At 33.4% G+C, this 16,861-nt stretch overlaps 1 protein-coding gene across 10 annotated transcripts in view; it reads right to left on the bottom strand.

Annotated features, from left to right (window-relative positions):
- Positions 1-1,195: 1,195 nt before the first annotated feature.
- Positions 1,196-16,861, bottom strand: part of LOC140437662 (uncharacterized) — a 297,351-nt gene continuing 281,685 nt past the window's right edge. For all 10 annotated transcript variants that reach the window (XM_072527297.1, XM_072527306.1, XM_072527305.1 and 7 more), the window contains 9 exons: positions 16,063-16,528; positions 15,171-15,448; positions 14,356-14,752; positions 13,959-14,225; positions 12,581-12,800; positions 9,996-10,150; positions 9,169-9,520; positions 8,750-9,044; positions 1,196-5,270 (listed from right to left, as the gene is read on the bottom strand). In XM_072527297.1, coding sequence (XP_072383398.1) covers positions 5,106-5,270; positions 8,750-9,044; positions 9,169-9,520; positions 9,996-10,150; positions 12,581-12,800; positions 13,959-14,225; positions 14,356-14,752; positions 15,171-15,448; positions 16,063-16,528 — 2,595 coding nt within the window. In that variant the 3' untranslated portion in view covers positions 1,196-5,105. The remainder of the gene's footprint in view (positions 5,271-8,749; positions 9,045-9,168; positions 9,521-9,995; positions 10,151-12,580; positions 12,801-13,958; positions 14,226-14,355; positions 14,753-15,170; positions 15,449-16,062; positions 16,529-16,861) is intronic.

The raw sequence follows: 16,861 nt of genomic DNA, 5'->3' as shown, positions 1-16,861 counted from the left end.
AAATGCATTGGAGCAGCTCATATCTGCATTGATTTCTCATTATATGTCCTAAGTTCTGCAGCTTACGGCCCTTCACGATGTTGACCAAATCCGCGGTTGTATTCATCCTCCGTAGTACTCACCAAAGTCTTCATTGGTGACTTTGTCTGTCCATGATATCTTCAGGATCTCCTTCTGTACAACCATAGCTCAAAAGCCTGAAGTTTTGCTAGAGTTTCCGACTTCAATGTCTTTTTGAATACTTGGTGCTTTTGGATAACCACGAAAATCTTCAGGAGATAGAAAAACTTAACTTGGGCCTGCTGGATGAAGGACACTGATTTCTGCATGATTTAAAGCAGACCTTCTTCTACTTGAGGGAGAGAACCACGGCACTAGGCCTTTCGGTTCGCTCGGTGCACTGACTGTTTCATTTTGCCCTGTGTTTCATTGTGCCTTAGCCTCCCCTACATAACTATACAATTATATAGAAAACAATTTTTAGATTTCGTGAATTGAATGACTTGTTTGTGTTTAAACTATTTCTAATATAGAAACACGTGCCAGAGGTCCTTATCATTTAAATATACTTATTTATTTGTGTTAGATTAAATATCTGGGAACCTACATCAACTTCGAAATGGATCCAGCCAAGAACACGGTACGAATTGAAATGACAAGGACAACGTTCTTGTACTGCATCTCAACGGATTCATAGAGTCGCCAGCTCGTTCGCTGGACCTTAACCCGTCAGATTTTTTTCTTTGGGGTTATATAAAATCACGTGTTTATATTACACGACCAACATGCTTGCATCATTTGCGACAAATCAGTATTGTCTATAAAAAAGTGACTTACGAATTTATTAATAAGCTTCATATTATCAAGAGGTGCAGGCGAGCATTTTGAATATTTTAAATAATTTTTTAATATTAGTATTCTCATTGGTTTTAGTAAATAAATTTATCTATTCGTTATATATAAAATTATTTATTTCTCGTTTTAACAAATACTTTTTGTTTGGGAGTAAAGTATTAACAAAAAATATCGCAGCAGATGTGTTATGTGTCATTGTACTAAGGTCCATGTAAAGTTTCATGAATATCGTCTTTTTCGTTTCAAAGATATTTCCTTGGTTCCATAACTTATCCGAACTCTGTGTAAACAAGAGAGTGTAAAGCAAGGTTAAGTAAAGTAATTAATAAAAGTAAACGGTATTTCATAGAATTTATTACAGAATAAATGGATTGATACAATACAAAGAAATATATCTTTGGTATAATTGGCAAAGTTTATAATTGCAAAATTTAAGTACAAAAGTTCCTTCATCCAATTATTTATAAACATTTATTAAACTTTAACCTAAATACATTAAGATCCAAAATAATATACAGAATACAAAAATATATCTACTTCATTAATAAATTAAATTATAAAGTCTATAAAATCTTACAAATTAATACTAAAGCCGCCATTTTCAAGAGTACTAGTATACACACAAGTACGTTACTGAGTAATCTTTTTAATTTCATATTGTATGGTTTCCAATAAAACACGATGACAATTTTGAACCCTACACTAGATATGTACAAAATGATATTTATTTTGATCTGATTGTTTTACATTAAAGGACTATGGTTGTTTGGATACATTTATGGATATTTAAGTAGATACAGACTCTCTATTTTTATTTTATATTAATGATAAATGACAGAACAATTAACAAAATGAATTAATAAAATTATAAAACACAATAAAATGCCGGAAGAATGGAGAACGAGAGAAATAATTCTACTATTCAAAAATCGGTTGCCTGTAAAGTCGGTTTTACGGGCGAAGATTTTACGTGACAACGTCTTTTTCTCGGTAGAATATATATTGATATGAATATTATTAAATTGCACAATAGGAACAAGGAATTGAATGAAAATAAGAATTGCACAAATTTTAACTATAGAAATATATTTTGTTTACTAAAACATTGTACATGTAAACTTAAACTTAACTAATTTCTATTCCGATTCAACGCGCCTAATTCTCTAGTGCTGCGCGCGCAGCGGACCGATCATGTTTGAGTGGGAGAGAGACGCAAGGCATTCGCCGGTCCGGCGGGCCTCTCTCTCGTTCGGTGACTCATCGTAACAGACGTGAGCGGGCGTTACACTTTTTCATGAGTGACTCCGAGCCACAACCTAATTTAAGACGTTGTCACGTCAAAAAAGAAGATAAAAACAGTCAGAAAACTACAGAGGTATAAACTTGTTTAATACTACGCTAAAACTTACAACTAAAATGTTCTACTAAAAGTGTTAATAAATCAGATAAGTTTAGCAAATGAACAATAGGCTTTTCGTATTGAAAGATCGTGTACAAATGCAATATTCGTTATAAAGCAAATTACTGAAAAATCACTAGAGTGTAATAGACCACTTTAATAAAAGCGTGCAAATACTAGCATTTGCAGATGATGTTGACATAATCGCAAGATCAAGAAGAGAAATGATAGAGGCATACAACCAAATAGAACGACCTGCACAAAATAGTGGTCTTAAAATCAATCAGACCAAAACAAAATATATGCACGTAAGTAAAAACGCAAAAATAAAGCAGCCACAAAATATAACAATAGGAGAATATAACATAGAGGGGGTAAAAAACTTTATATACTTGGGATCCCTAGTCACGTCTGATAATAACGTTACGGAGGAAGTGAAGAGGCGAATATTTATTGCAAATAAATGTTACCATGGCTTCATTAGACACCTAAGATCAGATAACGTCGCAAGAAAGACAAAATGCCAAATATATAAAACGCTAATAAGACCGGTACTCACATATGGCTCAGAAACCTGGACACTCACTAAAAGAGAGGAAACGTTGTTAGCCACCTTCGAAAGAAAAATCTTGCGACACATATATAAGGGCACAAAAGAAAACGGAATATGGCGAAGACGATACAACTCTGAACTATACAAAATATACCAGGATCCGGATATTATAACATTCATTAAAATAGGACGGCTGCGTTGGATAGGACATGTAGAAAGAATGGAAGAAGGCGAAATATCAAACAAAATATTCAAACAGATGCCAGTAGGAAAAAGAACAAGAGGAAGACCGAAACTGAGATACTTAGAACAAATAGAAAATGATATAACAACCTTCAAAATAAAAAACTGGAGAAAAAAAGCACGAAACAGATCATAATGGAGAAAAATCCTGGAACAGGCCAAGACCCAAAAAGGGTTGTCGAGCCAGTGATGATGATGATGATAATAGACCAGCATTTCTGTGTCTGATTGATCTTAAGAAAGCGTTTGACAGAGTAAGACTCAAAGATGTAATCCTTTTTTTGTATAATAGAGAAGTTCGTCTAAATATTATAAAAAACTATCAAAATCATCTACCAAAATAACAAAATGGAAGTCAGAATAGATGGGCAATTTACAGAACCTATAGAAATAGACAGCAAGGGGATTCATTGAGCCCCATGCTCTTCAATTTAATCATGGATGAAATCATCAAAAGCGTTAACAAAGAAAGAGGATACAGAATAGAAAAAAAGAAATAAAAACTTTTGCAATGAACAAGAAGAATTGCTTGTAAAGACGACGAAGAAAAAGAAAAAAAAAGAAAATCATATAAGAAAGCAAAATTTACCAGGAATTAAACCCGGCAATTAAACCCGAATCAAACCGAAAAACAGTACCGGGAATCAAGCTTGTTAAGCCAGTTCTATTAAAATAATAATGCATAGTGATTTTAGAATAAGCTTTTTCGCATTTTGCTTGTAATTTTACTTGTTTTGCTCTTAAGGCTTTTATTATGTATTGATCAAGGTATCCGGATAAGTGATTAAAATTTGCATTTGTGTCACCTAAGAAAATAAATTAAATTAAAATTCAAAAAGAGACTAATTTATCAGTTTTCAGAAAAAAAGGAACAAAAATAAAAATAAAAATACATTGTCTGTGTATAAATAAGGTTATGTTTGATATTTGACATCTTTGTACTAAACTGCTTCACGAAACAACTACATATCTTTAAATATTTACCTTATAATTTACAAGTTTTACATATCTTAAAAACTAAGTGAAAGTACGAATGAAATTTGTATAACAAAAAAATTACTAGATGTAATGTAAAATGAAGGAATTAGAAGAGCGATGGAATCGAGAGGTTTGGAGGAGGAGCATGCCTTGGACCGGGAGGATTGGAAAGGAGAACGGGAATACGGCGATAGCCGTCTCCAAAATGTATTGTATTTACAAGTTGGATCCTGTAATATATATACCTAATATAAAATCAGACTGGCATGTAGGCGACCTTAACCCTAAATAAAAGACTAGACTGTCGCTGCTGACTCCATCGTGGACCCAAAAGATTTTTTACTTCCACACTTATACATTATGATAACAAATTGCGTTTAATAACAAATGTTTTCACAGAAATAAATCAATAAGGTCAGGCCTTTAAATATCTTAAACAAATTACCTTTACGAGTTGAAAATAACGCTAAAAAAATATTTTTTGTAGGGCCATAAATTTGTTAGCTTAAGAAGGATCCAGAATTTGACACAGCTTTAAAAAGTAAAGGAAAATAAGCTTTAAGCTCAATAAAAGAGATACCTACTTTAATTTAATAAGTATTACTAAAAGTTGTGAAAAACTCAGATGGAACATGTCTCTTAAAATCAATTTTGTCCAATCCCACCTCGACCTTTATTCCCCCTAGTAGTGAGGCTGTACAGAAATCCAGGAACTCACTTATCTATCGATGCTTAAAGATAACATGTCATACCTACTTTATACTACAGAAATTTGAGCTAATAAACTAATTTTCTTATCATATTGGTCTTTTTTTTTCTCAAAATTAGTAGCATTCGGCTAATGAAGTAAAGAAAACTTAAAAAAAAGGTTATGTAGGACAATGCCATTCTATAACACTTTAATAGCACATTTACATTCTTGTTATCGTGACCTATAATAGTTATGGAGTTTTATTTATTGAAATTTATTTGGTTGTGCCATCTATTTCCGCGAGTCCAAACTTAACCCTTCATAAATACGGAATTTTCATTTTTCTTTCGTACTTTCCTCTAGTTTCCAGCCAGCGGCGTTACTCCCTAAACTATACACAGTGTATTATCTTTACAAACTGATATTTGAGCTTCCTGCATTATTCGTAGCCTAGGCCCTAAAGGCAATCCCATCTTTTGAAGTCGTTCTTCGCTTAAATATGGAAGTTCAACCATTCCTATTCTCTCCGTTTCAAATATCGTTGCATATTTCTGAAAAGAAAACAATCTTTTAATTAAATATAGCAGAAAGTTCGTCTACTCTAAAATAAAACCAGGCGAATGAAAGATAAAACCCCTAGCAAAAAAAATCTGAATAAAATGCAAGAAAAATATTAACGAAAACTTATTTCCTTACACTATTGGCATTTAAAACTAAAGTGATAGATAAACAGGCTATTCCTCAAAATCAAATACATACACACAACCAAATTTATGGAATCACCATGTATTTCAAACCAATATTAATTTTTTTCAAAAAACTTCTTATTGTTGCGAAGAATAAAGGTTTTTATTGAAAGTTAACGAACCAATAAAACAATCAGATAACATTTACTTGTACATTAAACAAAAATAAATTAACTTAACTTTTGCCTTCAAAAATGAAAATATGCCTTATGTGAAGTTAACGCAGATGCAAAGGGGAAAGATTATTAGTCTTGTGGATTTGGAAATGTCTCAGAGGGACATAGCGGCAGTGGTTGGCGTAACACAGGGCGTTGTCAAAAAGATGCTAGGTATCAGGAATTATTAACGCTTAAGATAAGACTAAGATAAAGTGGCCAAAAAGTAACAATGGCTCGCCACGATCGTTTCATTGGCCAATTAGCTAGAAGAGACCCAACAATTTCTCATCCACAGCTCCAAAGGCAACTTTTGGAGGCTACAGGTGCAAGTGTTTCAGTTGAAATGATTAGAAAAAGACTTCTAAAGGACTATACAGCAGTAAACAGCTATGGGTTCCCGAGTTACCCAGACAGCTTAATATTGATCGCTTAAATTGGTGTTAAAGACTGAAACTGAAACATTAGAAATTGGTAAAATGTGCTATTTTCAGTTGAAACCAGGGTTTGTGAAAAATCACATGATCGACGAATTCGTGTACTTAGAGAGTCAAGAAGACAAGCAAAAACGGAAATTACCAGATCTTTTAATATATATATATATATATATATATATATATATATATATATATATATATATATATATATATATATATATATATGTATATATATATATATATATATATATATATATATATATATATATGTATATATATATATATATATATATATATATATATATATATATATATATATATATATAAAGGAGGAAGTGTCATGTTCTAAGGAGACATTATGATCAGTAAAAAAACTTCTTTAATTTTCATCCAACCAACTTTAACAGCCCTATGTTGATTTAGTTTCAGAACCTGTAGTTAGGCTCTGGAGAGGTGCAATGGAAGAACATTTAATTTTCATGTATGACGATACGCCTTCACATACCAACAGAGTAATTATAGACTCCCTTCAAGCAGAAGATATCACTGTTCTGGAGTGACCTGCTTGCTCACCTAACCTTAACCCTATAGAGCAATTGTGGGATACGCTTAAAAAAAGGATAGGAGCTCACCGGAAGAATCCACAAAACATTGCACAGCTAGTACAACCTGCTCTTGAAGAATGTAACAACCTACCACAAAAAATATTGACAATTTGTTTAGGAGCATGCCCACGCAAATTAAAGCTTGCATAAGGGTTAGAGGTAATTACAGAGAGTACTAAAAAAACCTCAAATAAATAAAAAACTCATACAGAAGTAAAACACTTCACATTTGTATTTAGGTATAAAACATATAATTAAAAAAATCGTAGACTAACTTTCGAAACCAAATTCAAGAATTCCGCTTTAATCTGTGCCTTCTAAAAATTGCAAGGCAAAACAGACGTTGATAAAGATGTTAAGACAGACATGGGCAATCTAAAAATTGCATTCCACAACATATCTCCTCAACTAAGCAAAATTCTTAATTGGTTTCTAGTACTCGTACAGAATGTATCGAAATAAGAAGGAACAGACAGTTAAGATTTTATTTCACGTACAGGGAGCTTGCGCATCCGTTTATACGTATTTCGGCCCAATAGGCCTCATCAGAACGGCTTTCGCAAACGCTCTGAACGTGAAATAAATCTTTTCTGTCTTAGGAAGCAACTCTGACATGGCTTCGTATAGACGCAATGTAGTGACATCTGATAATAAAATCGTAGACTAATTTTCGAAACCAAATTCAAAAATTCCGCTTTAATCTGTGCCTTCTAAAAACCAACAAGGAGTTTAAAGATGAATATGACCAAAAATGGACTATATAATGCTAATAAGATGCTTGAAATATAAAGCTCGTGTTATTACTAAATGCGTATTTTGGAGACATATTACTAAACAAACATCTGATATGAAGGCACTACTATATCTGCTAATACGAATCAATGTATAATCCAATTTCTATTGTATGCGGACCTTTTAGAGAATTTGGAAGGAAAATAAAGCAACCTTGGGTCGAATTGCAATGTCAATTTTTATAGAAACTTTTATTTGCCACTTTTGTAAGCGCTTTAAGGCCCGTTTTCACACTACGTCTTATTGTACGTTTTATGGGTCATATAAAACGTACGACAAAATGTACGTTTTGTCCAGTGTATACACACTACGTTTTTCCTTCCATTTTCTACCTCATTTCTAATTCAGAGTCTTGAGTTGTGTGAAGTTTGTTAAGTGTTTTTTTTTATTATGGAGGAAACACGGCTGCTTTCTTTTATTTTTTCAACTATAAAGATACTACGACTGAGGAAAAAGGGGATGAAGAGGGAAAAGACAAGATGGCCAAGAGAGTGGGCTTCTAAAAAGAAGCCAGTATTCCCACGTCTCGTTACTAAAAAAGGCGAAACAGATGACTGGCGCAATTATTTGCGAATGGACACCTCAGCCTATTGTCAATTGCTAGAGTTGGTAACACCATACATATTGAAATAAGACACCTCATGAGAAAAGCCATTACACCCCATGAAAGACTCACAGCAACTCTCAGATATCTTACAACAGGACGTAGCGTCAAGGACTTGGAGTTCACAATCACAATATCCAAACCAGCGTTAAGCCAAATAATTCCTCAAACCTGTAATGCAATCTACTTGGTTTTAAAACATAACTACTTAAAAACTTTTATACAATTCAATAAATTCCCCGAGAAAATCGTGGGTGCATTGCCGCAAATCTGACATTATTAGGCTTTTTTTGGGAAAAATGAAACGAACTGCAGTGGAACTAGTCGTCAAATAAGTCAAGATCGGACGACTTGTCTGAACATGTATTTTCACGTAACGTTTTATCCTATCAGTTCTCGCAAAACTATCCTTCTCCCATCATTTCTACGATCTGACCTTGGATTTCATTTCGATTCGACAAGACGTACGTTTTGCTGTTTACATGCCACGTTTTATTGTATAGGATTTGTCCTATCCAACAAAACGTACAATAAGACGTAGTGTGAAAACCGGCCTTTTCATACCTAATTTGATTTATAACTATCTCTCTTACTTAATATCATATAAAGTGTAAGTAAATAAAGCAATCATATTTATTATATCAATAAAATATTTCACTATATTTCCATTAGAGTCATAATTCTGTCTTACCTCGTATCCTAATTTTTTTAAAAATAATCTTAACAATGGCGGCTCATCTCCAAAAAACTTCGTCAGTTTTTTAACTCTCGTCGGGTTTGCTAAAACCGGCAAATCCTTTGAACTGACAGCTCGGGCAGCGTTCTGCGCTCGGACATTTAGCATATTTGTTTGCGTCCTCAGGGCTGCGATTTCACTTCGAATGCTCTCCATTTCTTGAATCATTAGGTGCTGTGTGCGCATCTCCGAAGATAGATGGGCTACAGAGCGGGCTAAAGTAACAACGTGTGATTCCAGTCTTTGGAACCTGCAAAATTGTAATGTTTTAAAATTTTATTTCAATATGCATATCATATTAATTGAAGGATAAAATGTTTCGAATTGCATTTCGAAATATTCCCAAACAAAGACGTTAAAAGAATGATACGAACCTTTTGTTTATGCCTCGAATATCTCTGACTTTCTTTCTGTCCTCATTAGCTCTTCTTTTATCTCTAATAGGTCGACTACTGACAGAACTTGACGGCAACGACGACATGCTCCCATATCTTCTTTTTGTAAATCGTGGATCATTGGGCTGATATTTTGCTGGATGCTTTTTGACACCTAACAGTTTTAAAACCTCTGAGTACATAGTTTCTAAGCCTTCAAGTTGTTTTCTTATTGCTCTAGCATCGGTCGTGCTTAGATCTTCATCAGAGTCACTTTGGCCGTCTAAGATCGACTCTAAATCCATGGATCTTGTTGTTGTAGACGTCATATCTGTGTTGTCCAACCCAAAAACTGTAAAATTATTTAATACGCATATTAATAATTAAAAATTTTAACAGGTTGTGAAACGTTTTAACCAATTTTTAATAAATACAACAATCGTCAATTACGGTGAAATTCAGTAGCATTTAAAAATGCCCAATTTTAGCGCATTGCTTAAATACATCGTAGTATTGGGGCAATGATGAGCATAAGTTTGTCTGAATACCAGGTAATACTAATAATTAATCATAATCTATCAAAAGTTTCGCTGATTTCAGGAGGTAATTCAAGGCGAAAATACGTCATTTCGCGCATCTCACAAAACTTCACCATAACTGGAGTTCTCTATATATTATAAGCACAGTAATCATTATAAAAATCTTGATAACTACTGTTATATTAAACTCTTATAACTTAATTTAATATAAGAGTGAACTATAACTAAGCCCTGGGTAACCATTCAACATTAGAAAAGTATTTAATATTACAATTTGAAGATACTTACTTTGTTTTCCTCGCAATATTGCATTATGATCCAGTTTCTTATGAGATCTATGTTTTTGAGGAGAGCTGTTATTCCATCTTGAATCACTTGGGATATTCCTTAAGTGAGTTTTTCCCTTGTAACTTTCATATTCAGGTCTACTCCCACAAGGTAAACTGCAAAACGGTGTATATTAAATAAAATACCTGATAAGAATTAATTATTTTCTTTGTTCATACACTAATCACAAAATATCATTATAAACGTATAAGTATATCATAATTTCCCTACACAAAGCTAATAATCCTAAAGATCTACAAATTTTGCGTTTTGAATTAACAAGAGATTACTTTTTCCTACCCACTCAAACAGTACGGTAATAGTTAGCCGCAATGATAATTATATTTTAAAAACATTTTAATTTTAAGACAATAAAATGCCGGTTCAAAAAGTAAATAGTCGGTTCGCTATATTTACACGGGTTTCGGATTAAAAATTTTATTGTAAGTACCCAGTTTTATTAACTGCTCTTTGGGGAAATATCAACTGGTCAAATGAAATGAAAAATAATCCATAACTTTTTTTAATTAAATAATAATGGAAAATCTTTTATATAATTGACAGTATAATAAGGAGAATTACTTCATTAATGGAGTCTAATGTGGCTAATATAAACCTGATAATAATTTTATATTACACTTCACACAGAAAATATGGTCTATGTATATTTGTTCCATGAAGAGAATTTCTAATGAAAAATAAAAAGATTTAACTTGCCAACAAAAATGAAAATCAGTCATTATCATCAAAAATATCATAATCGTCATCATCATCACTGTCATCACCATTAATTGTTATTATGATTGGACTTATTTCGTTTATTTTATTTTCACGAGTCCACCAATCTTCTATTAGTTTCTCGCACTTGAATATACAGTTGCACCACACTTCTGGAGTTACAATTGAAAGTGCCTTTCGCCAAGTTGCTCGAACTGCGTCGTCGCTATAACCGTTAGGCCCAATATGGTTGTCATAATATTGTTTTGCTATTCCCCATATATATTCGATGGGATTAAATTGGCAATGATACGGTGGCAGACGTAAAACTTGATGACCGCAACTTTCAATAATCTGATCCACAACAAAGGTTTTTGGTTTTGCGTGGATATTTGCTAAGCGTAATAATTCTGATTTTAAAATATGTTGTGTAAATGGTATATGTTCCTTTGTCAACCATTCTTTAATTTTATTAACAGTCCAAGAATTCGTTGAACTTTTCTTTAATACTTCAGAATGGTAAGGTGCATTGTCTAAAATAATTACGCTGGGATCACTTAAACCTGAGAGAAGTTTTTCATGTAACCATTTTACAAACATTTCTGTGTTCATATTATCGTGATAGTCACTTGATTTTGATTTAGATGAAAATATTAAATCAGCACCTTCTACAAAACCCGATTTCCCTCCTGCATGTAAAATTATGTGTAGCTTCCCTTCTCCATCAGCATGTTTGATAGACTTTACGTTATCATCTTGCCATATTATCTTGGTTGCACCCCTAGAAAATATCCATGTTTCGTCTAAATATATAAAATTTGCCCTTTCTTCTTTTAATTTAGAATATTTTCTTAGAAAGGTAATTCTTTTATGCACAACAGAACTTCTTTCACAAAGGGCTTTTCTGTTATCCTCCTTTTGAAATTTGAAACCCAAATTATGTATCACTTGCCATAGACTTGTTCTGCCAATTTCGTCAAATTTTCTATCTTTTAATTCCGAGAAAATTGTATTTAAGGTCACATGTTCCTTGTTGGCTCGCATTCGATAAATGGTATCACGAATTTCAAATTTTTTTCCATCTGGAATATTTTTCGTTTTCAATGATAGGCGAGTTTTTCGGTGATCTTCTTTCGGCCGTTCATTATTGCGATTTTGTAATACTCCTCTTAGTTTGGTTTCACTAATTCCTAGAGCATCACATACGCGTTGTTGAACAGACATTACCGATTTTAAAGGACCGCCATTTTCTTTTTCATCCGTAAAATACTTATGTACACTACAAATTAGACTATCTACATCTAACACACGTCTAGGCATTTTTAAATATTTCCACCAAACATACAATGTCAACACTGGCAAAGAATCAATTCAACTGCAATATTGTAACAAATTTATACCTACCCTAATGTTATTTTAATGTATTTTAAAATATGACCATCAATGCAGTTTTTACCTAATTTTCTGGGAAGTCGTTTACTGCAACTGGTTATCAATGAGTCATTAGCATAATTTTGTTAATCCGAAACCCGCGTAAATATAGCGAACCGACTATATAGAATGTAATTAATAGCTAGTGATAAACTCGTTAAAACTCGATAAAATCGTTAAAACTGTGGAAATCCCAGTATGTCATCGTTTTCGACCATACTTCTGTCTTTATTTAATATATTCTATTAATTGAGGACATATAAGAGGCTTAAATTAATCCTTTTACGTTCTGTGAGTAGAATAAAAAAATAATTCGTGAATACTTTTATACATATGCAAAGCTCTATCGGACGAAATCTAAATTAGCTAAATTTGTTGCTAAAATTCTACATTATTACCTGCTATGTTTATATCTTGCTGAGTTTCTTGGTGTAGTATTAGGCGACGATTGTTCGCCAGGCGATAGGGGAGGCAGTGGTGGTGTCATGGAGGATACACTTTCGCTCAGCATCGAATGTGGTTTACCAGGATTACTTTGAATAGATAATTCATGTAGTTTAGGTTCGAGAATATGTCTGAGTTCATTTTCTACTATATCCACCCATTCAGAATCATGGCCTAAAACAAAAAAAAATATATCAGGATTAAACTTCTTTACACTTGCAGATCACCAACAGATACACCTGAAGTGTGGTTCGCAAACAAATATACTTTATATGTATAAATAAAAGGTAAAGAAATTTAGTATTAGCTGTCAAAACGTATTCAAGTATAGATGTACCAACAGATCACAATATTCTGGTAAGAAAAATAAGACTGAGATTAAAAAGTGTTACAAGGAGTTATAAACAAACAGTTACTATTCATAGAGAAACGATGTGAATAATCAGTGTATTAGAACAAAAAATAAAGTTGACATCAAGCCAAGATGAAAGTACTGAGGAAAACTGGACGGCAATATTTTAAAAACGGAAAAATGACAGAAGAAATACTAAAATTCATGGACCAAAGAAGAGAAATCGGAAATAAAGATATAAACGAATACAAGAGGATCCACACAATAATCAGACAGAAGATAAGACATGCGAAAACACAATTCCATAATAAAGAATGCAATGAAATTGAACACTATGAAAGGAAACACGATATATTTCATCTGCACAAGAAATTAAAAGAGATCGCCGGAATCAAATTGCAGAGAAGACCTTCAAAATCTAATAAACAAAATAAAACAAACAAGTGATCAGTATGGATTAGAACTCAACGTTAAGAAAACTAAATTTATGATAGTTAGCAAAAAATATATACAGGATGACGGTATAAAAGTGGGAGATGCCGTACTGGATAGAGTAGAAAAACTCGTGTATCTCGGCGGTAATATCAATGTCAGCTGGGATCCAGTAGTAGAAATTAAAAGCCGCATAGAAAAAGCCCGAGCCACTTTTGTAAAAATAAGAAACGTACTTTGCAGACAAGATCTTAATATTGACTTTCGCGTTCGAATGACATATTGCTATATTTTTCTAGTGGAAGAGTGGACCCTAAGTGAGGTCTTGGACCTTGGAAGCCTTTGAGATGACTACTACAAATAATCTGGGTCTACAGAGTTAAAAATGAGGAGGTCCTTAGACGCTTGAACCAAACAACACAACTGGTCAACAACCAAATAGTAATTTCAGATGGTAGATTAGAAGTTAGAATAAGACTGAATGAAAAAAAAAATTTATTCTTCCAATAATTTTTTGAAGAAAAATATGTACAACAATATTAACTTACCGGTGTCGTGGCTCTCCCTATACTTTGCTCTACTACTTATAGGTACAGAATCAAAGTGATCACTATTTGAATCCAATGGTCCTGGTCTACGGCCACTGCTGTAGGCGGCACTACCTCTACCAGAATCAATGTTCGATGAAGATTGACCACCTGTTTTATCGTAGTCCGATGAAGTGGCAGAGCTAGGGTTGTTCTTCTTTCCAATTTTATTTTCTTCTTCCGTTTTTACTGATCTTTGTCCTACGTTATACACACCTTCAATTTTACCTATCGACAAAAATTAATTTTAAAACATATTTACATAATAAACTTACATAAAAGAATCATTAGATGCTAGGTTTTATTTTGATATAAGAAAAATGCAAATAGTTATCACTACCAGCTGTAAAGAACTCACCAATTTCACCTTCTAACCTCTTTCGTGGACTTCCTTGAAGTCCATCGTTCAGTTTTTGGTCCTCATCTTTCTTATGTTCGTTAATTATTTCACTCCTAGCGTTTTTATCACTTCCTGGAGGATCTAGCCGCCTTTCCTGCGAACCTTTTCGTTTTAGAAACCCACCATCGTCGCTGTCTTTTTCTTCATGCTTCGTCTGTGCCTCTACGATATTTCCATAAGATCCTCGTCGCATCGGCGTCGGAATCTGCGGCTGAGGCTTACGATTTGGTAGTTCTTCTTGAACCTCGTCATCGTAAGCTAGTTGTGGTTGAGAAGCTGCCCTTCTCGTTTCGAAACTTCTTTGGCGAAGACTATCACGTTCTAGTTGTTGAGCACTACGTTTTTCAGGAGAACTCTAAAAGAGAGGAGATTGTATATTTATCTTAAAGCTCAGTGTTGAAATTGAGCATTTTCGGCAATGATAATAAGCATATCAAAAATAACAACTTACATGTTGCGTGAGCATGTATAAGTTAAGACTAAAACTTATTTACATCTTATTAGAAGTGCATATATCGAATGGTATACATGTGAGCCGTTCGCCATTGGTGGAGGTACTATGTGACTCACATGTATCCCATCCGTACTTAAAGTGTTACTTAACTGAATACAGAGTGAATATTATTGATAAATATCCACACTATACTGGGTTTATTTATTAAAATTTTATGAATTTGTTGAAATTTATTTAATATATAATACATACATATTGTTTGTTTAATTTGCTTTATGTCGCTTTTAACACGAAATATTCGTGTTCGTAATATTCGTACCTGAACATGCGATTGCATAGGAACATAGTTTCCTTCCCTTCCAGGAACAGGTACTTGTCGTCTTTGGGGAGTGGCCACATAATTACTTTGGTAATAAAGTTGCTCTTCAGCTTGTTGTTGATTGAGCATTTCCTGAGATCTGGCTTGAGCCATGTGTTGAGAGTATTGCTGGTTTTTTAACTGCTGTTGGTACTGTTGTTGGGCGTGTTGCGCTAACATTTGCTGTTGCATGTAGTTTTGGCTGTATTGTGGAGGCAGTACAGGAGGTTTAGAGTATCCTAAAAGCCAACATATTAATCACTATTTTTTTTAGAAAAAGAACTACTTTACCCTATTAAAACTGGTAATATCATAAGACAGGGAGATTCCCTGAGTCCTTTATTGTTCAACCTGATTATGGATGAAATGATAAAAAGAGTAAGAAACTAAGAATCTAAAAAAGGATAATAAATGGGAGAATATTACTATCTCAAAATAAAGATGATTTACAACGTATGCTGCACCAATTTAATATAAGAATGAGAAAATTTAGCATGTTAATTTCCCAAAAAAAAAAGATAAAATAGAGATTAAATATCTAGGCATCATATTATCTAGCTACAGAAAGCTCGAAACTGAAGTGGGTGATCAAGTGAATAGAGCAAACAGAGCTGCAAGTTTCCTGGATCAAACAATATGGAGAAATAAAAATATCGGGAAAGAACTAAAAGGTAGAATTTACAAAATAGTCATCAGACCAATAATGACATACGCGACAGAAACACGATCTGACACAAAGAGGACAAAAAGGATGTTAGAAACAGCGAAGATGTTCATACATAACAAGTCATATCCACATGAAACGAAGACGAAAAAGAATATTTTTTTTTGTTTAGTTAAAAATATATCGTACCTTGTTCTTGTGATTGTTTCTTGCTACCTCCTTCATCAGCAATATTTCCTTGAGATTTCCTAAGTTCCTCAGCTACGTTATTCAAACCACTTTCTTCTATTTTATCTTCACTATCTTTATTGCTTTTAAATCTACTTGACAACATATCTTTGATGGTATTGTAGGTCTTTGCCATGGTTTTGTTTTTCTGATCTTTCTGGGCTACATCTTTATTTTCTATTTGTACAGCCACACTTTGTGAGTGGGGATTGTGAGTAATTACGGAAAAGTCTTCGTTCGTAGGTAGGGATCTAGGTAAGGGTTTATTATTGTCTGCTGGGGCGTGCCAAGCTGTTCTGGGCACAGCGCCTGTAGGGTTGATATTTTGGCCGTTGTAGTAGTCTTGGATTTGGTGATAGTTGGACCGGTATGGAGATCCATTGGTATCGGCAGTTTGTTGAATAGTTTGGATTAAACCAGAGTGTGTCTAAAAAAAAAAAATAAAAAGTGTTGTAACTAAGTTGTAATCATGTTAGATTCAAGGTCTGAGATAGTAGCTAAAGAAAACTCATGTATACAGTTATATAAAAATAGTTTTGTCACTAAAACTTTAGAAAACCAGTTAAAGCTGCTGGAAGAACATACATCTGTCACGGTAAATATACACTTTGGTATTTCCAGTAACATCAAAGCAGATTTTTTTGCTAAAGAAGCAATCTTAAAAGCATCAGAACTAACTTGGCTAGGTAGAAGCGGTCTAACAACTACACGCAAGAAAAGTGAAAAGTATGCTTGACTGATACGCTTTCTGCAATGAAAG

This window comes from Diabrotica undecimpunctata, chromosome 3 (assembly GCF_040954645.1).
Source record: "Diabrotica undecimpunctata isolate CICGRU chromosome 3, icDiaUnde3, whole genome shotgun sequence".
Taxonomy (NCBI): domain Eukaryota; kingdom Metazoa; phylum Arthropoda; class Insecta; order Coleoptera; family Chrysomelidae; genus Diabrotica; species Diabrotica undecimpunctata.
The sequence above is the reverse complement of the archived record's forward strand: the minus strand, read 5'-3'. Positions and strand labels throughout refer to the sequence as shown.